General features: G+C 41.5%; 1 protein-coding gene across 2 annotated transcripts in view; it reads left to right on the plus strand.

Moving 5' to 3' along the window:
- The window catches only part of BRSK2 (BR serine/threonine kinase 2), a 313,267-nt gene that overhangs the window by 198,342 nt on the left and 88,034 nt on the right, over positions 1 to 26,891 (plus strand). For both annotated transcript variants that reach the window (XM_080346138.1, XM_080346139.1), the window contains exons 3-4: positions 8,810 to 8,895; positions 23,119 to 23,259. In XM_080346138.1, the coding sequence (XP_080202264.1) occupies positions 8,810 to 8,895; positions 23,119 to 23,259 (227 nt within the window). The remainder of the gene's footprint in view (positions 1 to 8,809; positions 8,896 to 23,118; positions 23,260 to 26,891) is intronic.

Below are 26,891 nucleotides of genomic sequence, written 5' to 3' on the forward strand. Positions count from 1 at the left end.
CGGTCACTGCTGTTCAGGTCTGTCTTGCAAGATATGAAAAGACATGCTTGTGGTTGAGGTGGGCGAGAATGTTTGGAACTGAAGTGCTGGTTCATGTCATTATAGAGGGTACACCAGTTATGGTCATGTCATTATAGAGAGACACTGAACAAGTGTGTTCCTCAGACACAGTCTGGTCTCAGAGCACTTATTTTATGGGAGAAGCAGACTAATTTCAAAATCGTGGATAAGAATAAATAGTTATTTGGATCAGTGTCCCTGAGATAGAATGGACACAGATGTGCTAATATACAGCTGGTGCATATCAGGCAGGAGCTGCTGTTCGTGCTGCAGTGCGATAGAAACTGCTGCCGACCTGCTGTGAAAGAAGAGCTGGGCTGAAGGGTTGCTCGGCCTCTCAGGGTACACAGCTGCTGGCTCCACAGTTTGGCAGAAAGTCAGCTGTGGATTCCTCTGCCTGCAGCTGCCAAGCCTCCCCTCAAGGCTTCCTCTGTATTGCAAAGTGAAGTGCAAACACTTTTTGAGTCTGTGTTTCTCTTGGCCTTTTCACAGGTCCTGGATGAGGTCTGTGCTACTGTTTGTCTGCAACCATGTTCCTCTGGGAGGTGCCGTTGCGCTTCAACGGTGTATTTAGAAGGTGGAAACAAAGGATAGAGCTGTGGGTTGCTTCAGCTTCTGCTTCTGTCACTTCCAGCTCTGGGGGACTGCTGGGATGGAGAATCCCTTCTAGATACAATACCAACTATTTGTATCTCACTCTGTTTATTAGCTCAGCTGAAATGAGATCCTAATATACAAGTACATACAAATATCCATCAGAAGAGTCAAGGGGCATCCAAAAGTGAAGGATAGGTGAATATAGTAGAATAACAAAAATCGTATTATCTGTTTTCTGCTCTTGGAAGTGATTAATGTCAGTAGGCTTGTTGTGGAGCAGGTCAAGGCAGGGATGGAATCTGGCATTCTGCTTTCAGTCTCTGCAAAGCTCTGCCTGTTCTGCCCTCTCCTGGAGCATTTGTTACCTGCCTTATTTCCTAGGGAATCAGAGATGGCCATTAAGGCAAGATGTAGAGAAGAAAACAGCATAAATCCTATTGATTGCTTCTGGAAGAGTATTAGGAAGAAAGTGTAAAGGACATTTGTGTAAGACAATGCCAAGGAGCTAAACAAGGCCAGTGTGACTAATGGAGAAAAAGATAGGGGGAAAGAGGCTAGCAGAGACACATAAGAAATGGTGGAGGGTTTATCCTTTGAAGCTTTTCCAAAACTGTGCTTTTAAATTTCTCTTCCTACTGATGGTGGACTCCCTAAGGATCCAGCCCCTGGTACTGTCAACATCACTTCACTGTCTCAATCCCTTTCCTGGGTGCTCCTGGGAAAGCCTTTGCCTTATCATATTCTCCACCAATGCTCTCAGAAGCTCTCCACTACATTTTTGGCAGAACGTTATGCTGTGCCATGCTGTACCACGTCCTTCGTGCTTCCCTATATTCCCTTAATGGATTCAGCATCCTCCACCCACTCTTCGGTTCAGATGTTCCAACACTGTGTTTCGTACTGCCCATATTAAATCTGTAATGTGTCAAATAATACAAGAAGCTCTGTACTTGTATTATTTGGAACTGAACTCTCTATATCCCTCAATTTTGCAGCTTGTTTCTCCTCTGTGGGTAGTGACTGTTTTTCCACAGCTGAGCATAGCAGCCCACAAAGCATTAAATGTTCTTGAATGTACGTTCTACCTTCAGTAGAAGTAACTTCTACTGGAGGAAGGTGAGTTATGAATAGTGTTACTTGCCTGTGCTCCTGCACAGGGTTTGTTGGCTTCCTGCTCTTGCATTCTTTATTAACACACCCACACACCCACACTCACACACATACATACGCACACATCCCTGGAACAAGCCAGGCATAAGCTTGTTGGTTTTGGGGGGTAAAGGCTGCAGGTGAGTACTGTCTACAGCACTACTTGTCAAGGCTAGACTTACATTTCTAAGTTTGGGGTGAGTGCGTCACGTCTGGCATGGCAGGGAGGGCTGCTCACGTGAGAGAGACTGAGTGTGCTGCTTTGAAGCAGCAGATATTGGTGTTCACACAGGCTTGGCTGTGGCTCGTGATGGGAGGTGGCAGGTTTCTCGTAAGCACTGGGCTGGATCCGTGTCAGTTTTTTTTCTCCAGAAAAAAACAAAAACAACCAGCTGTGCAAACATTTTGCTTTGGGTTAAAGAAAGCACAGTGCATATTAACATTAAAAAACAGGATAATGAGGGGGAAAGAGTAGTAGGTCAAAGATCAGGTTATTTCTCCAGCAGAGTGGCTGTTGGTATGTGTCCTGTGTCCTGCACTACTCAGCGATGGCAGCCAGGATGTGGCACTCGCCGAAGGTGACAGGAGGCACAGGGAGGCTATTTGCCTTCTGGTGTAAGGGGCCAATTCTGCTGACTGCTGGCAGAGACTTGCACATCAGTCACTTGTTAGCTGTGTACCACCAGGCAGTGGATAATCTCAAGTGCTGAATGAATAAATCCACTCCTTGTCAGCTCCCATCAGTGTCTTGCATGAAGCCCTGATGCTTCTTAAAGAAGCATAGGCTGCAGATAAGTCTAAGTGCCATATTCACTTGGCAGTCTATGACAAAATGCTAAGGAACACTGCAGGTGTTAACTACTGAATCAAACTGTTAAGTTCCTGGGAAGGCTTTTCCATGGTTAGATAACCTGAAGGATCACTTCAAGAACTTGGAATCAGTATGTCAGGGCAGACCAGGGTACTCTTCTGTTGTGGAGGTTCGTTGGCACTAGCAGGAGGGATTTCCAAGAAAATTCACAAAATATCTGTTCAGCTGACTTCATACCCTCATACTTTATCACGCATTTTGAGGTTCAGTGGAGCTTTAGAGTTCCATTTTTGAAGGGACTACGAAAAAATACTTGTTTCAGTAAAGACAAGTAGAAACTGACATTCTGTTACAATAGTAGTTTGTGGAAAATGCAGTATAGAAGTTTGCACATGCAAATTTTAACATCAAATATGCATCTCGCTTCTCACACGTACCTATTTTCATTTATGGGGAAATAGCTTTGAGAAGCACACATGCAAACAAAAATTGTGGTGGAATGAGCCCATAATAGAGCTTTCAATAAACTGAGGAATTGCTCAGCTTTCCAGTAATTTTATCTGTTTGTTGTAAGTATTTTGTACAGCATTGTCTAGCTCCCTGATTCTATCTAGTTTTCCCCCCTCATTTATTCAGTTTTTATGGAATCTTTTTGTAATTACTAGTACTTAGCTGAAAACCTGAATTCATGTTAAAGCATTTAATTTGTCAAAATTATGTAATAGAAGATTTCTTCCAGATACCACTTAATGATCATTAGAAGGTCTGGTTCAAAATCCACTTAAGTCAATTGGTGTCTTTTGTTGACTTCAATACATTTTGGATATGGCTCAGTATATTTAGAAATCTGAAGCTAATGGCTACAGTAGTAGCGGGAAACATTCTCTGTAGATTGACAGCTTCTGTGGTTCTCTGCTTCCATAGTGCCCTGCTGAAGAAGTTTTGGACAAAGGTGATGAAAGGCCACTTTAAGTGAAAAATCAACTAAATGCAGAGCTGCAGAATAAGATACTTTAATGTTTAGTCATTTAAAATGTTTTTTTTCCACTTCTGCTCTGTTTATGCTCCCATTGAAATTAAGGATGCGACTGATACAATGTGTTATTGGTTAGATTTGGCAATGGCTTAAGTTTTTTTGAAAGAATGATATCCCCACAGCAGTGATGACCCTACAGGACATACTGGGCCTACAGTTACTTGTCATATAAAGCCCTTTCTGCTTTAATGCTTTTCTCTTCTGATTTCAAGAGTAATCTATTTATTCTGTGATTATGGGAAAGAGTGAACAGATGACCTAGATGGTCTTTACCGAAGCCAGTCATGTTTAACTTTCAGTCTGACATAACTTGGAGGCAAAAATACCAAATCAATAAAATGCTAGAGTCTGTTCCTGCAATATTTGTTACGGCAGAAACACAGACTTTCCAGAGAACTTGAGATTAGTTTCTTCTTATCTTTGGTTTTGCTGCTTCAACTCATTGAAGTATCACAGTGATTTACTTTCTGCTTTCTGTGCTCTCATCATGGAAATCCAAATTACTACAGATCAGACCAGACATTGGAGAAAGCAGGTACTTTGGTACAAGGTTTCCAGCCCGAATTCTAACCCGAGAAGTTGAATGAGCATCCAAATCTCTGCATCCTTTGAAGTTCATCTTAAATCGAAATAATTCTGAACTCAGAGGAAATTCATGTCCAGGTTTCTGGTAACTGAGGGACAGCCCAGCCATGAGTTCTGAAAATTATTCCATTAATTGCTTCAAAGCAAAGCAGAGACAACATCAGAAAGCTTGATTTTCACATGAAAATCTATCACACCCACACACTCTCCCCCCATTTTGCTGTGAGTAGCAAAACCAGCACAACACATGTGCAGCTTGCAGGGCTTTATTGGCCCTCGCCACTTCTGCAGCTCCAGACTTCCTTCTCAGGGCAGTGTTTTGAGTGATGTAGGAGACACTGATGTCAATTGAAATCTGTGGTGTGCTGCTGGTGGACTTCAAAGCATCTGAGCAGAATTGTCATCTGTTTTTCCCCAGCTTTTTGGAAATCAGTGTTCTTTGAGAAACACTGCTATTGATGACCATGGTGTAGTGCTTCCACAGGTTTGGTAGATAAAATAAGAGACAGCTGTCCTCCTCATTTTTCAAGTTCTCAAAGCACCACGTGGGTGATGAGTGACCCAATTGTTATTGAGCAAATAAATTCAAGAGAAAAAGTAACATACTTCGTCATTGAGACAAGCTTTCAGACTCCCTCAACCTGCCCTCCTTACCTTCTAGGTGAATTAGCACCTCGTATGTCTGTGAGAGCAGACACTTGTCGCCAGAGATGTGATTTCCTCTGGGGAGGGAGGGTGAAGTAGAGATGGAGTTGAGGGAACTGGAGTTTTGCATTATTCCTCTAAGGGTCACGTTGTCCCCATGTTGCAAGTAGCTGAATCACTGGAGCATCTTGTCAAATCAGCCTCCTGCATAGATTTTTAAAACCTCTAATTGGCATCTGCAAGGTTACAAGTTAGCAATGTGTCTCCATCTGAGCTGCGTAGCCCTTCACAGCTCTCTCCCCCAGCCCCAAGGTGCTGAGTGCTGTATAGTCTGTAACTTACCGTGCCATGAGGCAGCCCAGGCTGTAGTTGGGACCCTGTGACATGACCCAGTGTTTGTGTGACAGAGAAGGATCCATTTTTTTCCTTTCTTTCAACCACTATGCAAATGTTTCTCCATGTTTCCTGTTTATCACAGACTCTGAGCTTCCCCAGACAGGCTATTCTGAGCTTGGCCTGCTTTCTGATAATTGCATCTGCATTAAAGCAAACACCCCTGCAGGGTTTCTCTGTTCCCCTGTCCTTGCCAGCTCCGAGCTGGACAGCACTCCGTGGCTTGCAAACACAGGGATGCGCAAAAAAAGGCATGCCAAGGGCTGACAAAGCTCTAGGGAAGAAGGCAAAGCCGCATGCTATTTCAGGCCTCTTTTATTTTGCCAATGAGTTCAGGTACCTCTCCTTTGCTAATGACACAGTGGCTGCTAGGTCCTCATGAGCCATGCATTAGTAAAATTGCTATTGAGATCTACAGTCTGTGTCCAGCCTGTATTAATTACTGGCTTCTCTGTAGGGATGTGAAAAATGAATAGGATCTGGTAGAGTCACCCATCAGCAATGAGTGCAGTAGTAATTTTGAGAAGGTGGTCCATTGTATGTTTTTGTGAACTATTGTTTTTCTTTGGAAAGAAAAAGAGCCAGGACAGTGTTTTAATATTTTTGAGGATAATCTGTACCAGATTGCTGTTTAGAGAGCTGAGAATCTCTAGTTCTTGAAGTAATGCAGCCGTTAGTGTCTTGCTTCTCTAAATAGGACGAAGGCCTGGACTATGAGAGTTACAGTAATGACAGTTTTCCTTCATAAAGCCCCTTTTCACAGAAGGATTATACAAAGTTTTACTGAGATGCATAGATTATTTTTGTCCGTGGTTTACCGCTAGAAGAGGTAAAAGACTGTGGAAAGCTGCCTGCTGCCTGCACTGAAGTGGTGCAACACACCACTGTACTGAATACGTTGTAGTGAAATGCTGCCAGGCACATCAAGCCTGATGCTTTCTGCATACCCAGGGCTAAAATCAAGACCTCCAAAACTGTATTTCCTCTAAGGATTTAGTTCCCAGGCAGTTTAAGATATGCATAGCACCTTCTACACTCACACATGTGAAATTATGAAAGTAACTCAGGTTATTTCTTTTTAATTGCTTCCTAGAGTAAATCTGTAGGTAGTAAGTAGATATTCGCTTTCTGGTCTTATTTTTTGTTGCTGAACATAGGCTATGTAGTGCCATAATTGAATCCCCTCCTCCAAGCAGTAGTCATAAATCACTGCCTCTTCTCATGCTTTAGGACAGTAACCAAGAAGGACCCTGACTGGATCCATCCATCACTCACACGGTGTGAACATACATTGCCACTGCACCCACCAAGAGGTTTTTCAGAAGTGAATCTGTAGTGCAGTTAGACAGCCCATCTCCAGGGAATTTCATCCTTCACAGGCAGGATATCCCCAGGAGGGAGAGCGGGGTGGAATGATCCCTGCTGTGACAGTGGTCACATTCTCCATGAAATACCTGGTCTGCCCCATCCAAAGGGAAATCTGTTGGAGTTTCAGTTCCTGAGCAGCTGCGGTACATGATGCTGATGGTGAACCTCAGTACTATTGCAGGAGTGTTATGGGAGTGGGTGCTGCTTCTATTTTGTTTTTCATCATTCTTGAAGCAAATTCAACTTAATCAGTTACAGGGCTGAACAAGCGCTCTGCAAACATCAGTGTATATCTTGTAAGAGAAAGGAGTAACAGATCTTTTTGAAGAGGAGACAAAAATTGAATAAAGTAGCTCTCCCCCCATTTTTTTTGGTGGGATAGTTGTACCATTAAAATCTACACAACCTTAATTTCCTGTTTGTATGAGCAGCTTTCATATAAGTGCTGGTCATGAGTAAGTTACACCTACAGACCTGTTACTGTCAAGTACTGTGTATTGCTGAATTCATAGCTGTTCTGGCAGGGCTGAAGTGCATACATATATGTTTACATGCATTCCCCACTTCTCTGAAGAAGCTGTTTCCAGACATCCCCAGTGTGGAAACGAGTCTCTCAGATGACTTTTGACTCTGCAAAGAGGAATAAATGTCTCTGAAAGACTAAGATTGACACACGCACAAACATACTTTTGTCCATCCTTATATCCAAGAAAGGCCAAGGGTGATACGATACGAGAGTTGCCTTTGGGGTTTTTTTGGTGTGGTGGTGTAGAGGAAGAGAGATGTGGGGTGATAAGCAACATGCTGGGAAATCCTCCTCCTCTGCACAGTGCTGGAAAACTGCTGCTTTCTAATTTCCTGCTGAGTATCTTACTGGCATTCAGGGAAAGTTGTTTGTGTTCAGGCTTAGCGGAGGATGGTATCTCAGGAAATTAAAAGACATCAAGAACTCAAGGTATACTGCGGCAAGTTCCAAATTACTTGTCTGATCCCTGCAGGGGAGATGTTAAGGGATGGTTTTGTAGTTTATGTGTCGTTTGTTAGCGTGGCAGCTCCAGGACAATCAGTTATTTGAAGGACTGGAAGAAAACCTACCCATTTGTCCTTGTTTGCATCTTTAGGTCTTCTTTCTGCCTTTGTGGATTCCTGGAAATCTGTCGTGCACGACCACGTGATGCTTCGACTGCCTCTTGTTGCAGAGTTTATTTCCATTATCTACAGTTTCCATAGTGCTACGTTAACTCCCTTCGAGTTAGCCTAGGTCAGATAAGAACCATTACAGTGTGGCTTCGAGCAGCACAGAGCAATTTTGGTAGCAGCTGAGGAGTTACACTGGCTCCATCTCTAATGAATACCCTTAGTAAATTCAAGTTAAAAGCACCATGGCAATCATTATAGGAATTTTGGGTGAGAACAGGCCTTGTGCTAATTACAGGGATTTAGTCATGACTTGTTAACTCCGCGTTGAAGACATGCTCTTAGAAGTAGCCATGCTAGGACAGATTGGGAATTGAGAGAAAACACAGTCTTTCGCTTAAGGCTCTGAACACTGTGTCTTCAGTAATCAGGTTTAATTTCTTGTTGTGCCTTGTACTTCTTTTGTCACTTCTTATATTTCTTTCCCCTTCTGTGTCTCAGTTCTGCAGCTATAAAATCAAGCTGCTGTCTGTCTTCCACTCTTTGTTTCCCCTACATACACTGCAAATTCTTCAGGATGAGGATTTTCTAATATTAGTTGAGTATGCAATACATAGTACAGCATGGCTACACCTGTGCTTGTTGAAGGTCAGGAGAGCCCTAAATAACATCTTACAATTTCTGCACTTTGAGAATATGTCATTGGCTTTGGGTTGTGGGGCAGGAACAGCCTTGAATGCTCATATAACTCCTACAGCTAACTCCCTTTAGTAAACTCGGGAATTTTCTTTCAACCTTGAAATTTTGCTGGTTTTCTGTCCAGCAGGTCAGAGAGTGCAGAGGCTGAATAAATTTAATTTTTCTTGAATTATATGAGTGCTAAACTTGATATATTGTTGTAAGTTTCCATATCTTCTGCATATAAAGAGAAGCAGAAAATGGATAAATAGGAAGAAAATGTGTGATGATGTCTAATGTATTCCAAGACCAAGCTTCTAATCTTCTCTATTTCTTTTTGTTTCTTCCAGGTGGAGCGGGAAATAGCCATCCTGAAGTTGATAGAACATCCACATGTTTTAAAGCTGCATGATGTTTACGAAAATAAAAAATATTTGTAGGTATTACTGGCTTTTGCCAGAGAATGGGGAAGGGAGGGAGAGGAGGGGTTTGGAACTTGGTAACATTTGTGATAGAATGGAGCAGGGTGTGTTTTCATCCCCAGCTAGTGTCCATGTGATATCTGGTACTTGGATGAGTAAAGAACAGTCCTTATTTCTTTGGTTTTTCTCGTTTTCTTCTCTGTACTTAACTTATATGGTGTTTCTTTTCCTACTTAAATGTAGGGTAGAGGACAAACCAATGTTTTCTCTTAAACAGCAAGAGGGGAGGAACCTCTAAGATCTGGAACCATTTTGAATAAACACTGTAATAGCCTGTTACAGTGAATAATTTGGATAACCTCCCTCATTGAAACCCTTGACTCTGACTAACAATATTTTAAATTTGCCCCATCAATAACAGTTTTTGGTTTTAAGAGCTGCTGAAATCTCCTGATGGTTCTGCAGTTACAGTTAAGTAGCAAAGCCTTTTTTTTTTTCAGTTCATTACCAGTGGCAGACAGGGATGTTGTCCACAGACAGAGTTATTTTACCTTGACAGGGCACTAGATATGTTGAATATGTTGTCAAACAAACATGCCACATTAATCTTGGCACAACAGGAAAAAAAAAAATGTTATCCAAATGGAAAAGGGCAACCCAGTAGAGAACTCAGTGTTAGTTTCAGCTTTTTAACAGGTTATTGCAAATAGAGTGCTTAAGACAAAAGAAAACAAAAACACCGTACAGGTTGTTTCAGAAAGATGGATCTTTTTTCAAAGCAGTGTTTTTCACAATGGCAACATGTTACAATTAACAAAAATTTACAAAAGGTTTAATGACAGGCATCTAGCAGTAATCACTTGAAACTCTGTGCCCTGCCCTTTCAAGTGGTAAGAGTTTCATTAGTGGGCAGTTTGTGGTTGCAGAGATATAGTGATTTCAAATTGGGTCCATCTTTTTGAAACACCCTGTATTTTTAAAAACCACCATCCATTGGTGACCTCTCCTTAATGTCATGACACAAGAAGGTAATGACTCTTTACCTAGAGAAAGTGAGTTGAATGGAGACAACAATCCCTCATGGACCACTCAGCCAGTCCTGTTACTGGAGTAGTTAATTCTTATTCCAAGAAGTGAGGCCTCTGTGCCTGAGGGTTAGCTTAGCAGAGCAAGCAGTAATTTCTCCTGGATTCCCCACTCTCATTCAGGGCAGAACCTGCCATCCACCATGAAATGTGGTTTCCAGCATGAGCTTGTGCAGGCACTGGGCAGAGCCTGGGTCAGATGTTCCCTGAGCTGCTGCTGAGTGCTCTGTCCTCAGTGGCACAGACAGTCATGATTCCATTAAGCCCAGTTTGTCCCAGCTGAGGACAGAGGCCCAGATCTGCCACAGCCTGCTCTGCATGCAGGAGAAGGGTAGCAAAGGGAAATGAGGCTTTACAACCAATAAGTTCTCCTTTAACCCTAAAAAGAGAGGCACTATTTGTATGAATACATTTCACTGTATTCTGGTTTAAAGGGGGATAGGATGAGGACCTATGCTTTCTTTTGGTTAAGAAAGAGGTAATATCCTTCTTTGTCATCCTTGTTTATTTGTACATTATGTATACACACATACAACACACACACCCTTGCATAAACACAGCATGCAGCTGATGTATTCCAAGTAGGTGTAGGATACTCGGGTGGTGGAGGCAGTGTATGAATATATGAAGAAGAAAAGGCCGTGATCACCACTGGCGGTGAGGGGATAGGTTATAGAGATACTGGAGCTTTCTTCTTACTCTGAAAGCCTGTGAAGCCAACAGCCGAGCTGAACTCTCCTTCTTTACCCCCAAAGACTTGGGAGCTGTTTTGCTCCACGTGAAGAATGTCTAGTGCTAAAGGCGGTAGGGATGGTCTTACACCAATATTTCAAAAAAAATTACTGCGTTCCTTGGCAGGAAAGTATCTCCCTGCAGAAGATCACTTTGAAAAGAGAAGCATCCCACATCTTTAAGCCCTATCTGGATATCCTGGCTTCTAAAAAATGTGGGGCTCCAAAGCGGGTTTTGCCAGTGAACATTTAGTCTTTAACAATCACTAAATTTTCTTTCTGTTGTAGCTCCTCTGCCTGTAGGATTGAGCTGTCTGCATCTCCCCACAAAGGCACTGAATCTCTCTGCTGAAAGGCACTGATTCTGTGAAAGAGCCAACGACTGTTAATTATGTTTCATTTTTTATTAGTCACTATTTTAAAGAAAGGGCACAATGCAGAGCTTCTGCCAAGCCTTTGTGTTTAAAATTAGAAACACCCATGGCCTTGAATAAATCTATAAGGTGGAAGAGAGTGCCTGTGGAGGGGTGAAGTGTTACAAGCATGTGGGGGTTGATAAGTGTGTATGCATGTACTTTCCCAAATAATAAGATAAAGTAACCTCTAGTTCTCACCAGCATCAAAAAAGGAACTGCTCTCTGGTTCTGGCATCACCTTTCTATCATGCGTGCCATGTCAGCAGTAACGGTAGTTGCATGGTTTCAGAGGAGCTTGTGAATTATGGGTGATATTTCAGATGCCAGAGACTAATCACGATGCAGCGCTGGGGAGTGTTTCCTTCATAAATGTTAATTTCACAAATCATGTTTGACTTTTCATTTATGATTTAATTTGTGACAAGGGGCTTTGGTTGAGCAGATTCCTAATGCAGCCATGAATCAAATCCTTTTTCCAGAGTTTATTTAACACTGAAAATTAGTTTTAAAAAATACTACTAATAAAAAATCTGTTAGCATATGTGTGTAAGCCTAGCAGTCTTTTCCATTTGTTTTGGTGGGTTTTTTTGCCAAGATGGTTGGGGAGATGGAGATAGCTATGAACCCTTAAGACTTTCAGGTCTTTATCCAGAGTTCTGAGTTGTCTTATATAGTAGGACTGTGAACTACAGTTCTAGGTGCATAGGGGAAAACACAGCTGCACTGTTGCTCTCTGTATGTATGCTGATACACCACCTTGGGTATACATTATGTTGGCTAAACTAGCAATATTACTCACAGTTGAATTATTTTGTATTTGTTCTATGATCACACTTAAGGCCTTCAAGCAAGATTAGGAGTCCACAGTAACAGGCAATTTAGAAATAGCTATAGACAATCTATGCCTCCCTCTTTCCCATCATATAATGTTAATAGATAAAACAGCCAAGAATTGGGGAGCATCCTTGTATTTTAAAGATCGATTTAAAGTAGCCTGGTATGGGCTAAGCCCAGAGTTGTTTAAGAATTTATATTGCTGGTTCATAATGGGGAATGATCAATGAGCTACCAGAATTTATGTGTGCACCAGTCATTTTGACTAACCAAGTTCAGACAGTCAGGAATTTTAAGGAAATATAAGTAAACTAAAGGAATGAGCAAGGCAGTAACAAAGCTGATAGCAAAGTTTTGGTGCGTTTTGTAATTTATATTGGACGGGAAACACTCCTTTGATCATATGTTTTCTGCATTGTAAATGAACTGAGTAATGGTCCTCTTTCCTCTGTGCTATGTATAGAAAGGGTCTTTCCAGAATTGGCCCTTGTTAGTGTTTGTGTGGTAACCGGGGAGGAAGACGGAGCTCATACGCACTTAGCAGCACTACCACTGTGAATGGGCAGGAGGTTCTCATTAGCAGCCTTGTTGAGGATTAAATAAGAGGAAACATGCTAAGGCTAGTCTCCTTCATGAGTGAAGTGGTTGGCTCGGAGGTTTTCTAGGAAGCAATCTTATGCTTTATTCTTAAATCTCTGACTTGTACATTTACTGCATTTTATGCAGTAAATTCAGCTTTCCTTTTGATCTTAGAACAGCTCCTCTGTTGAAGGAGCTGTTAGCATGGCAACCTGAGTGTCATCACATTGTCCACAGGAGATGGACCTTCTCTTTCAAAAAGGGATAAAGCTGAGTGATAGAGTTTTGCTGCAGAACTCCTGACAGAGGTAGTATTATCCATTTGATCTTATTTGTTTAGCGATTTAGTTTAAATTATCGGGGGATTGGTGGAGGGTGGAAACGAGATAAAAACATCCTAGGACTACTTCATGCCCTTTTCTTTCAGATGTTTATACAAGTATTTCTTGATGCCCTTTCCATCAATGTCTGTGTGTATATATCAACAAATTTATTTTTGTAGGTGCATATAGATACATAGATTTCTATCAATTAATTTTCAAATCTTCACACTTAAGATTTCAAATTTTGTGGGAACATTTATTTTAAATCTCTATGTTGTCCAACTTGATTAGCATTTTAAACAAGAATCTGTTTTGAGACAGGGAGTGGACGTCAGAATATTGTTCTCTGAAATGTGCAGTGCATTCATCAGCTCTTTTTCCAAGCGCAAGTCCCTTTCTCATCATTCAGCAGTATAGTGGTAACATTGGCCAAGTGCCCAAGCCTCATTGCAATGTACACAACACACCACCTCCTGATTTCAGAGGTGAAGGTGCTTCCCAGTGAGCCAGATAACAAAATTAAAATGTCCTCCTACCTGTGCACAGCTCACATTTCTGGCTTATACAGGATCAACTGACAGCAGGAGTCAAAGACTAACAAGTCTGGTGGTGTCTGCAGAGGCATTCATGCTGCCAGCCCTCTCTTGCAGGGTTTTCCTGTAATTCTGTTTATTCTTTTGCAAACTAATTGTGAGGTGCCAGAAGATGCAAGAAAGAGGAAAAATGTTTCTGCGTGTTCCTCTGTTAATGGTAGCCCAGGAATTTCACATTCGGTCCATCTGCAGGGAAACCTGTCTAAAGGCAGAAGGAGGGTTCAGAAAGCTGGAGCAGCTCCAAGGGCTCAGTGCTGAAAATTATTTCATGGTAGCTATGCTTCTTGGTAGTCTGGTGGTGAGATGTCAGATGCTGTGGATACAGGAAAAGAAAATAGAACAAGATTGAAAGACAAAATTATGTTCCACCTGAGCCTTGATTAGAATTAAGAGAAATATTCTTAATCAGCTACTTTGACCCCTTTTCTTCTTCTATTCACTAGTTTTAGTACTGTCATGAATTGCAAGCACATGTAGCCAAAGGAAAGCCTGTCAGCTGTAGGAGTGGCGCCAGCGCACGTGAGGTTTGGAGCCAGGCGTGGGCCTGGAGACCAGCAGCTGGGTAGAGGCCAGAGGAGGTGATGCTGCAGCCAGGACAGGTGTCCCTGCTCACAGGAGGGGTGCCAGCCTGGCACAAAGCAGGGCTTGCACAGAGCTGGTGGGGATGATTAATACTACACCCTGTGCAGCACAGTCCTAATAAGCTCCACACAAAAAGCCTGAGTGTATCTTCTCCTCACTGCCTGACATGTGCACTTGCATAACGTCCAAACCATTATTCTGGGCTTGAGAGAAAACAGGCCCATAGTGAAGCCATGCTGCAACGTGAACAAAGGTCAAGGGGAGAAGTATCTCCAGAGCCGTGGTATATTTAGGTGTCTAATTTCTCTTTCAGGCTTTGGTAGGAATCATTGTGTGTGTCTCGGCCCTGGTTGTTAAAGGAGAGGCCACTTAGCTCTGAAGAGTAAAACCCCAATGTCTATGGTTGCTAGCAGAATTGCAGCAGTGAGCTGATGGGTGTTGTCTTAGTTCTGCCTGTCCTGTGCTGAGGATCCCTCTAGCTGGATCCATTCCATATTGTGTGCCCAAGTAGGATGGCTGCTGCAGTGCCTTGGCATGCATGGCTACACACCGTGAAGGCACTGCTCAAAACACCTTTCATCCCCAATAAATCAAAGGTACAAAGCACAGCAGCAGCATCTCCTACTACTTCTCTTTTCCCCAGAAGCGCCAACCTGTTCATGTCCAAACATAATGAGCAATCAAATACAATCTCCATTCAAACAAGCAGACTAGAGTTAAAATTGTCTTTTGGGGAAAAAAAAAAAAAATCTACTGCGTGCGCATTTTCTTGCAAGGGACGAAAAAATTAAAAACAAACAAACAAACAGAAAAAATAGAGTTCCAGGCCTTTTGCCAAATTAGGGTTTAAAAATTCATGCCCACTACAAGAATTTATATAACTTCTGAATAATTTATAGGCTGCACCAATAACAAGAGGCTTAATATCTGATAGAGATTATTTAATCAATAGAAAATATTGCAGTGAAAAAGCCGTCAAAGAACTAAAACATATCAATCTGGGCTGAGCAATTCTTCCTTGCTACACATATGTCTGTTCATATATATGTATGGAAGGACATTTTGCAAGTAGGGTGGTAGCATGGAAGATGAATTGCCAGGACTTTTTTCTTCTGGAAGCTTTTCTTCAGCAGTCTGCTGTTACAAACCCTTGCTGATTCACCAGACCTTTGAAATGGAATGATTTTTCCACCTCTTAGCTGAATTTGTTGAAAAGAGTGGTTGGTTTCTTGTGAATAATCTGCTGGGGATTGTGGGTTACTTTGAGATGGTTTGAGATTCATCAAAATCAGTGGCAGTGCCTTGCACATGCCATTTGTGAAGCAGCCATCTCCATTTGCATTTGATTCTGTGGCCAAACTTCAAGAGGCTTTTACAGATGTGGAGAGTAATAAACATAGGGACAGAAAAGAACTATAGACATATCTCCCTTTATAAAGGAGATTCCTACCTGTCTTGTATCCCTGACCTCGGTAATTGTTTAGACACTTGCATCAGTTCCAAATTGCCTTGATCCTTGCCACATTCCCCAGTTTTAGAATTATGCCCATGATTTTCACGCAGTAATTGACTATTAAGTGATAAAATAGAGTAGCTGAGCTTTTCAGCAGGTGTGGTCATTCCATGAAATGTCTTACCTGTAGGTATCACAAAACAGTAAACTCCTGAGCAAAGAGGAAGCAAGCAGGAGCTCTCCTGACTTTAATTGTCTTTGTGTGTATCTCTTTCTATGTAAGTGCATCCGTGCTTTGCATCTTGCTGCAGTGCACACCTGAAGCTGTGCATCCTAAAAGTTAGGCAGTGCCACGAGAATATCCAGTCTCACTTCTGGTTTAGTAAAAGTCCCAGAACATCACCCAGTGGTGTGCAATGGTTCCCAGTGGTTCATTTCAGGCTTATGCAGAAGACCAACCTGCCTGGTTAGATTTAAGTGAGGTTGTACATCATATGTGTAAGTATCATACCATTTAATTAAAAATGGGTTATTAACTTGTTCCCTAACAGGCAGCTAATCGCATGCCCTGATGAACAAAACTTGCATTGCCTGACCCAAACAAGAAGCCATGTGAATTGGCTAGCATTCCTAGAGCACCATAGAGTATATCTTGTTACTCTTATTTTTTTTGCATTTATAATCCTTACCTGAAATACTTTGTGTTTCAGTATGAGCTTTCATCTAAAGATGTCTATCCATCTAATGCTTTTATAATAATAAATAAACTTGTATTGCTGCAGAGGACCTAATTTGTGTAGCTATGAATGTCTCATAAATTGTCTTCATCTATAAGGCGGAGAAAGCAAGAGCTGCATACCCACACTGGGATGTATAGTGATGTGCCGCTGCAGGGCAATCCCATCTGGCAAGAATTTTAGTATTTCACACTATTCTTGCTAATCACTTCAAGACAGTTTTTCATTCTTTACAGATCATAACTGGTGTTTTTGTTTCAGGGATTTTTTTGTTATCTTGCCATAAATATCTGGTAATACATGGTCCTGGTGTTCTCTGTGCCAGTTAGTCTTTCTTTAACAGCATTTTTCCAGGCGTTGCTCAGAGCCAGCCTGTTTGTTTTATTATAGTCCTGCCTTGGAGGTAGCACATAGCTCCCTTGCCTCAGTGAGTTATTCCTCAAAGCTCCCTTGGGCTTGGGCAAAGGTACCTTTTAATAAGTTGTGGTGTAGTCCACCAGAAGGGAAGGAGAAATCATAAAGTGCCATTGTTACTGAATTAAGTGATGTCTTCATAGTATTGTAGCACAAAGGCAATCTGGTCATGGAGAAGATCTTGCTATGCTGACGCTGGCCAAGAATGGGACAAAAGCAGAGCCCATGCCCTCATCAGCTTACAATCCAAAGCACTGAGCAACACTGGAAGCCCTGTGATGGAAAAGTCCAAGCGATTGTCAAGCATCACAGCAAAGTACAGTCTTCAGGAAGGGGCTGAAGAAAAATGATGATGTATTAATAGCTGTCTCATTAACAATTATGCTCTTCCTTGTGTAGGTGTGTGTTGTGACAGGAGAGAATCCTTTGCTTGGATATTTAGCAAGGGGATGGTAGAACCCGGTTTTGGAGGCTGGTCAGAGATAGAAGTCAACCTCCAAGGCCAAGGAAGAGGTCCTAGATTGGTTACAGAATGGGCTACAAGGTATCTAGAAGTGAAGGCATCTAATTTGTGTTAGATACAGTATTAAAAAAAAAGGAGACAATGGAGGCATGGAGGGAGTGGTCAAAATAGAAAGCTAAGAAAATGTTCTTGTAATGATATCTATTTTGAATCACCAGCAGTGAGACAAAAATGTATTTATTGAAGTGAAAAAGACGATGTTGAATTAATTTAGATACAAGATACCTAGCTAAAATTAGACATGAAATTTTAGCCATGTGGGTGGATAGGAAAACCATTATCATAGAGGTATAATAAAGAAAACATGTAAAAGATACCAGTTACAACCAAGTTATAGGGACCTGAAGAAAGCTGGAGCCAAAGGTAAATACCTGCACTACAAGCCTGAATTGTAGTCAAACAAGCAGTGTTGTCCCTAGGGGTAGAGAAAGGAAGAAGTGGAATGGGGTGGTAAGACTAAGAGTTCTATTTTAGCCTTATTGTGTTTGAGCTGAAGACAGGACAACCAAAGATGTTAGAAATGAAATCAAACATCTTAGTTTATTCAGGAGCAAAGCAAGAAAACATTACTGATTTCTATCTGTCTATATTTTGCAAATTTTTTTGTGTGTTTGGGGGCAATAGTCACAGCTGTGATTTTTTAAACTTATGGTAGTGGTATCATAAATTCCCATAGCCCTGTCAGGTAGTTAGCCTATTGGATATAATAAAAAATATTATTATTATAGACAAAATTGGTTTTGATCATTAAATATTTAGAGATCATTCCCAGAGGAAAGTGGACCATCATCTCTGTTTATAGTAGTCCTACTGACATGCAGGATTTGGAAAAAAATAAAGTGACTTGAAGGATGCAGGAATGATGTGAAACTGATGGGCTGTCTTATCTTGTGATCCCCAGAATACAGGCAAGTTGGAGTACTAAGGAGGACAGGCACAGTGGGGTTTTTTTGTTACATTTCCAGTCTAAGCTATAGAACAAGCCACAGTCAACCGTGGGGGCCCTGCTGTGAATTAGGGAGCTCTGGAGTCTGTGCTGGTTCCTGGGATAAGCAGAATCTGAGGGGCACAAAGGTAGTGTAAGACCACACTTTTCCACATTCATCTTGGCTACTCCATCTCTTTCATGTGCAGAAGTCATCCCTCCTTTGCTATATTGTTTAGTTTTCATTATTACTTCTTTACTGTTTTGGTTCCTGAAAGAGTAAATAAAATGAACCAAAAAGAAAGAAAAGAGTCTAGGATTATTCTAAGCTTACTTTTATAAGCTGTATGCGTGTCTCTGATATGACACGTAGTGGTTCATTTGAGGTTAGGAACTTATTAGCTTGATTGGGGAGGTGGTGATGGTGGGATGCAGATAGAAAAATGGCAAAAGGAATAGATAAAATGCTGCTGCACGCAATCTCTCTGATTCTCTCCAGTAGGCTAATTTATTCTTGTATTAAGCATTAAGCTTCTTTGTCTTTAAAGGCCAAAGTCATCTCCCCTTCAAGCTCTAAAACTTAACCAGAGATTTTTTTGTTTTGTGTCTTGGCTTGTAGCAGGCATATGAGATATCATGCAAGACGTGGACATTAGTGTCTTTATGAAAGCAAGCTGTGGCCTATGAAAACTTTTGCAGCCTCTTAAGAGTATATCTAGTGAGGAAAACAAGTAATCAAGAGTTTGTTTGTCACACCACGTGCACTTGGCTTCATATTGAGTGTCAGAAGCTGGATGTTTTCTTGCTTTTCCAGTGCCCTCGCAAGCAGAGAGGAAATTGGTGATGGGGACAGCATGGACTGGAAGGCATAAGGGACCACAGGTGTTAATCCCAGGTCTGATACTGGGTCACTGTCACCCTGGGCAAGTCACTTTGGTATGCAGTTCCCTATCAGTAAAGAACAGGAGGTTAATACTGGTAATGCTTCTCTCATGTGACATGAAAGGATTAGAAGAGCTGGTGCATGTCCAGAGCATCCAAGTTGTGAGAGTTAAGTGTTAAGAGTCTTTTTTCTTAATATAGTAATACATATATAGCTATATATGTATTACTACAGGAGGCTGATTCTTCCCTTTCCTTGAACCTCCTTGCACTAGCTATTACAGAGCAGGGTTTCCTACATTTTTACAGTGGGAAGACTGATGCTGTCAATCTTACGTAGACAGGAGTTTTTTAAAAAAGCTTGATTCACCGGTAAGTTACTTTTCATCTGCAAATGTAATAGGCTAGTTCTGGTTATTGTTCTGGGATTTTTAGAATTCACTCACTTGCTTAGGACAAATGGGAAAAGTAGTACTATGATGACATGAGAGCCCGTTGTATCTGAGAAAGATAAAAGGGAAAGGGAAGTCAGGAAAATACTTTGTAGTGGTTTTCTCCCCTACAGGCTATGTGTTATTTACCTTCTCCTAGCTCCTTCAAGAGCTGGCACTGGCGTACTTCCAATCCTATAGCACTTTGATAAAGGATTTTAGACACTGGTGTGGACTCAGGAGATCTGGATTCTCTTCTATGCCAGATTCTATATGCCTTATTTTCCAGCCTCTGGAATAATGTTCTTTCTTTCCTTTGCTTTTTCTTTTTGACTTTTCAGAGTACATATTCTCTTCTTTCATGGAGCCACTCAAACACACTCACACATACACAGATATATACAGATACACGGTATTAAGTGAGGATTGTATAAGCCATACAGTGATAGAACCAGTGCAACACTTGGAAATGTTCAAACCCCTCTTGTTGGCCTGTTTGGAAATAACACATGTACTACTACTGCGGCATGTAATGCACCAGCAAAACTCTGGCTTGCACAGAGATGGAGGCAGGTTCTGAATTATGACCTTGTTTAATAAAAAAATCTCCTAGTTGGGGGCTATCCTAAAAAAGAACACATCATACTGGAGGGAATAAGGTTGGTGGGTGATCAGCTGCAAATCTGAACTCAGAAATCCTAGCTGAAATATAACCACACAGCACTTGTGGAATGATCCCTGCAGCATTTATTTCTTTACTTGACCACTGGGGAACGTGTTTGTCGTCCTTCTCACTCCGGTCACGTTGGGGGCTTGTCAGATCAGAGTGCATTGTCACTGTGTTTCTCTGTGTCCCTTGACTTGTCATAGGCACAAATCTTTTTCAAATGTTCTCCCCTGTTCATTTCCATTATTATATCTGGTGCTTCTAGGTGGCAAGCAAAAATGAATAACCTTGTAAATGCTCCCTGTCTTTCAATTTGTTTCATTTTTCATAAAATGTGTCAGTGCATTTTTGTTGAGTGTTTTTAATAAGATGAAGTTGATGAAAATAAATTGCTTTGCAGTTCCTGCTGTGGGTGACAGAAATGCTGGGTCTGTAATTTTCCAAAACTGTGCATTTGAAACCAGTGTGGAGGGTGTTCTGTATGCCTGTAACTGCAATCATCTTCATAAAATGCCTCCCAGGAAAAAAAAAAAAATAGCAGTTATCAGTTTGAATTTTGGGGGCAAGATCCAGTTTCTGCTGGGCACAGTGTGAGAGGGAACTGTCAAGGAGAATTTTAGGATTGATTCTGTGCCAGGCTTGGGTCTGCCATAATGGATAGTTAGGCAGATCTATCTCTGGTATGAGAGAGTGAATGAATTACATAGCAAGCGCTCTTACCAGAGTGTCTGTTAGTCAAGGCTTGGACAGTGAGGATTGGGATTTGAAAATGTGGACACCGCAGTGCCCATGGGTACTGCATATCAGCTTTCTTCTGAGCAGTTTGATGTCTTGCTCAAAAAATGTAATGTGGATAAGCGGTAATCTTTGTGTTATGAAGGTGAAGTCAGTGGACAGCCTGGTAAGTGCTCATCTCTTCTTGGACAGAAAGTAACCCACATATTGCAAATGTGATTTTCAAGTTAAGATTTTTCTCTTTTTTACTAATTTTAGTGAAAAAGAAAAGGTCAATATTACCCTATTTCTTGTATCTGTTTCTGTTTTTATAAGAATTGGAGAAAATACCACTTTAATTTCCTAAAGCAGGACTGTCAAACTCATTTTCACCAGGGGCCACATCATCCTTGCAGTTGCCTTCAAAGGGCCAAATGTAATTTTAGGACTGTATAGATGTAGGAGTAGTTACATAGAATTTCATTGTTGTTATCCACTTTTTTGTGCTTTTGTACTACTTACTTAGCTGGCAAGACAATATTAACATCTATCTCTTGCTGTGTTCTCTGCTGCATTTCCGTAAGAAGGGAAAGGCTTTCTCCTTGTGCTGACTGGGAGCAGACACGTCGAAGTCACACAGGAGCTGATGATGGACCTGGAGCTCAGGTCCCACTTTTGCAACTACAAGGCTAATGCCATTATTATTAAGCCAGTCTTACTTTCCTCAGAACAGCTTTACTCCTACTTTTCCATCTTTTTGGAAACATTGACAGCAGGAATAATTAAGCCCCTGGATTTGTAATAGTCTTCTTTCCATTTCAAATTTAGAAATTTCTTCCATGCTTATGCTGCTTGAGGTACAGAAGAGACAGTATCCTGGATTAATTATTTTAATTGTCCACTCAAATTTGAAGAGTTGGATTAATACTGTTAATAAAATTAGCTTGCTGTAAAGCCAAACATTAAAAAATAGGGATTGTGGCACATACTGTTCAGCCTGGTCTGCTGGACTGTTGGGAGGAGGGGAAAGGGAAATACACTCAAAATTTGGAAAAATATCAGATTCTTGCTTGCAAGTTTTCTGGTGATGTCTCTCAAACAAACTGCCAAATGTTTGAATGCCCTGTTCACCTTTGCATTGTTGCTTTACAGAAACCACCTTTCAGAGCACATGCCTTGCTGTGCAACCCTGAAACTCACTTCAGAGGAGGGGAGGCAGTAAGAGAGGAGTACAGGTTTCTGCCTCTCTTCCAAAGTTTAAACCAGCTAACAGAACCAAAGAACAAAAGTGTTTTTTCAGTAAAAAGTATTAGTAATTTGTTGTTTATACTTGTCATTTCAGATTATGAATAAGTAACTTGACTGCATAATTTATTCATTCTATATTAAAATAATATATGTTGGGCAAACAAGGAGACAGTAGAACACAAAATCACAAAGGAGTTGGGAAAAGTCCATGGAGTTTTCAGGCAGTCCTCTTGCCAATAGAAGTCTATTGCTTAGTCCATTTTATATCTGGTTTATTTTAAAATGGTTCAATTTACAGTGTTCCTGCCACTTCCCTGGGGAAACTATTTCATTCCCACTATTAGGCAACATTTCCAGAGATTTATACTAAGTTTTCCTCTGCTTGGCTGCCTTTTATTAGTCCTACTTACAAGAACAAGACAGTCCATCCATGGCAAGTCCTGTCTTTCCAGAAGATTTCATGCTCCTCTCTATGACTGCTGGGGGCGCTATGTGAGGTTTCCTCTCTCACTCCAAGGTCCCTGTTGTGCTGCCTTCCTTCACATTTTCATGTGTGAGTTGTAAGGAGGGGCAGCTACTCCAGCAAATCACTGCTGTTCAGCAGCAAAAGCTGAAGCCCTTATATAAACTGCACATGTGTCATTCTTTTTATCTTTTTTTCGTAATTTAAACTTTTTTTTTTTTTTAAATTCCCTCTACTTTGTTGACATCTGTCTGGTTTTCAAGTGTCCAAGGCAGAACAGTCTGTGAGTGCAGCTTTGCCACAGCTGTTTTAAGGGACCTCAGGCTTCCTAGTACACAGTCTCACTCCACAGAATTTATACCTGATTATTCTCTTCTTCCCCTCCTGGTCTTTTGAGTCATTTTTAGCTTCCAGATTATCTCTCACTATTACATTGAACACTGAATCCAACAGTGGTATGTCTTAAGTTTGCAGAACCCTTGTTAAAAATATTAAGCACTCCTGATTCTCTTCCCCTGCTCTTTCCAGAAGTGTTCTCCTTGACCACATGTAAATAGAGGTGTTTGTTTGTAACTGAGTGTGTGAGGGAGTTGTTACAACAATGTGCTTACAAAATCCTGGCTTTGTTATTTTCTAGGTATTTGGTGCTAGAACATGTGTCAGGTGGGGAGCTCTTCGACTATCTTGTAAAAAAGGGAAGATTGACACCAAAAGAAGCCAGGAAGTTCTTCCGACAAATCATCTCTGCTTTAGACTTCTGCCATAGTCATTCAATATGGTGAGTACAGCCGTTTCCAACAGGAATTACTTGTTACATAAAGGCACAGAATAAAGGGATCTTATTTCCTGATACTTTTACTTACTATTAAGTAGCTGGTGGTGTAAATCTCTAAAAGCATTGTGTAAAGTGCTGATGTGATTTTTAATTCTTGGCTGTCTGTGAGGCAGTGCACCATTCACAGATACAGACTCATCATGGAGAAGAGTGTCCTTTTCTCACTGGAGGAAAATTCATTCACAGGGAATGCTTTAACCAGGAAAACCAAAATCACCAAGGAAAAGCAGTTTAATTTCCATCGTTGTTGGGCCGCTTGCTAATAACCGAGAATACAGTATATCAAAATAAGATCAGAAACTCGACATGACCCAGCAATTTGTGCTGACAGCCCGGAAAGCCAACTGTATCCTGGGCTGCATTAAAAGAAGCATGGACGGCAGGTTGAGGGAGGTGTTTCACCCCTTATACTTCACTTTCATGAGACCCAACCTCGAGTACTGTGTCCAACTCTGGAGCCTCCAGCATAAGAGGGACATAGACCTGTTGGAGCAAGTCCAGACGCTGGAAGAGCTCTCCTATGCAGGCAGGCTGAAAGACTTGGGGTTGTTCAACCTGGAGAAGAGAAGGCTCCAGGGAAACATTATAGCAGCTGCCAGTTCCCTCAAGGGAACCTACAAGAAAGCTGGAGAGGAACTTTTTACAAGGGCATGTAGTGATGGGACAAGGCAAAGGGTAAATTGAAACTAGATATAAGGAAGAAATTCTTCACCATGAGGGTGGTGAGACACTGGAACAGGCTGCCTAGAGAAGCTGTGGATGCCACATCCCTGGAATTGTTCAAGACCAGATGGGGTGGGGTTTTGAGCAACCTAGTCTAGTGGAATGTGTCCCTGTTGGTGTCGCGGGGGTTGGAACTAGGTGATCTTTAAGGTCTCTTCCAACCCAAACCATTCTGTGATTCTGTGATTTTATGAAAATGAGTTCCTGAAGAAGCTTGGGACAATTATGAATACAGCAAAGTAATTTTATGTATTCCTTCAGTTTTTGGAAGCCTACTGGCTTTTGGCAACCTTCACTGAATCCCTTCTAGGCATTTGAGTCACTGTTGCTTTTAATTTCTTTTCCAGTAGGGAAGAATTTCCTTGATCTGACTGTTGTTGATACTCACTAAGTCCATCATATGATTTAACCATCAAGTGTGGTTTAACCTGTGCTTTCAGGTGGTGTTTTAAATTGGACCTGTTTCTCCTTCACCTTCAGCAAGTTTAGGTAATTCAATTATACTGAAATCAAGTTGTTATAATCAATCTGAGTACAGAGTTTCTGTATAGCTGCTGACCCATAACTGCCTGCTTATTTCTCAGAAACGCAACTCCTCACAGGTTGGCCGGGGGAGACCATATACATTATGTCTGCGTGGCTGCTTCTCTGTAGCCACAGACAGCTGTAGATGCCCACCTTCAGGAGGCTGGGGGCCACTGATAGATTCTGCACTAGCTGGATTTGCGTAATCACTGTGTGGTTACTTCTGAGTAACCATACGGTGATTTTCTGTACCGTTTTGTACTGAGAATTCACAAATCAGACATCCACAGCAAAAATGAATGCCTAAATATTTAGTTTGCTCTTAGACTCCCACCCTCTGTATCTCTGACTCGTTTCAACAGGAACTATTAATCTGAAAGATAGCCTATTTCTAATAAATGGAAAGGGAAATAAGAGCTGTTCTTGAGGGTATAATAAGGTGAGTATACTGTCAGCAGAAGAGGCAGTTCAAAGGTGGTAGATCTGGGTGAGAAGGCCCTCTGAGGTCGATGCCTACCTGGCACAGGCAGGGTTACAAGAGTCAGAGAAATTCCCAGAGGAACTGAGAGCAGCTCATGTACCCTAACTAGAGGATCTAAGCTTTTTCTCTTGGCAAAGACCTCTGACAAGTTTTATTCTGCAAATTCCACAATTTTCCTGCTTGCTAATCGACTGGGTTGAGTGATCATGACTTTCTTATAACGAGCATAATCCTTGGTAAGGTCATACAGCTGTTATTTTTTAAGTACACTGGGCAGCGTAATCACCAGTGGATTGCATACATACACACTTCTGTTCCCTGCTTGGCTTAACACTTACAGACCCAGTCCAGGAAGACTCAAAAATGTTTAAGTACAACTGAAGAGAAATTATTTACTCTTCCAAATGAATATTCCAGAAAATTATGGATCTCCATTGGGATAGCAGTTTCTATGAAAGCATGCATATATACACATACATACTGGTCCTCTTGATATGGCAAACTTTAATAAACTGAGTGAGGATCATGGTGAGCCTGTCAGATGGACAAGAACCTCTGCAGTTTTAACAGTGTGTGGAAATTCCAAGGCAGAATGCATGTCTCTCTTGAGGAATCCATTTTCCTCTGTTAAACATATTGGACTGTGGGCAGTAGTCTTGTTTAGAAGTAAATCCCCTATCTCCTTGCCAACTCCCACTCAAGTAGCATCTAGAGCTGAATAAGTTAGCAGTAAATCATAAGCTCCCCTTCCCTCCAGGTCTGAGATTGTATGGTCTGTGTTATATTAGATTCTGTGTTGTATTCCGAACAGTTATCATTAAAACCTTTTTGAAAATCAGAGCATACCTAAATGTATGTGTGTGTGTATGTGAGTATAAAAGTTAATGTGCTTTCCTAAGCAATGAAGCCTGACCTTGTCCTGTCATGGGGCAGTGAAATGACAAATCATCTCATCAGCCAGGTTATCCAGTTATGACCATATTGAAAAATGAAGGCTTCTATTTTGGTTAATAACTAAATGTGGGTGCCTCTAACCAACTGGCAGAATAGATTGATAGCTTGGTGTCTCAAGCCCCGTATCATTGTCTCATCTTCTTCCTGAACCTCCCAAGACACTAAAATATCTGTGGCGTACTTTCACAGCAGTATGTAACTACATTCAGCTTTCATTGCTCAAAATGTATTGATGCACGAGGATTCCCAGATCAAAGAATCTGCAAGGAGGATTCCCCAATCCTCACGTCAGTAAAAGGCTTCTGCTGCTGCTTTGTGGAGAGATCACCTGTGTCCGAGAGTTGTTTTCAAACAAGCAGCTCAGACAAGGAATCAGAATAGGCTTGGAGCTTGAGTCTATATGTTGTTTTAAGAAAGTATGAGCTTTCTTTTTTTGTTTTTATTTAATGGAAACAGTGGGGGAAGATTTGATGTAACTTACTCTTGAGGTGCAATCATGTATGGGGTTTTGTGGTATGGGGAAATTTTATAGGTAACCCACTGTAGGGCTGTCTAAGGACTTTTCTGTATACATAGCAGAGCGCTGTGTGAGGGACCCACGGGCAACCATGGGTGTGAACAGACAGCACTGTGCAGAGGTACTGCGTGGGAACCTGCAAACAGTGTATCTGTGTTACCTTGCGGCTCTGCCTGAGCTAGCAAGCGGCGCGGTTAGCTCAGTGATGCAGCGCTATTGCTTCTGCTTCCAGCTCTTCCTCTGTGCCAGCTCCCAGGGCTTTGCACCCTGCTGCAGTGCCCAGAGCGGACTCGCTCAGCAGTGGTGCAAGAAATGGCAGAGGAGCCCAGGCTTCCTTGGACATCAGTGTAAGAAAGCTTTATTTGGACATAACTG

This window comes from Nesoenas mayeri, assembly GCF_963082525.1.
Source record: "Nesoenas mayeri genome assembly, chromosome: 5".
NCBI classification, from domain to species: Eukaryota; Metazoa; Chordata; class Aves; order Columbiformes; family Columbidae; genus Nesoenas; species Nesoenas mayeri.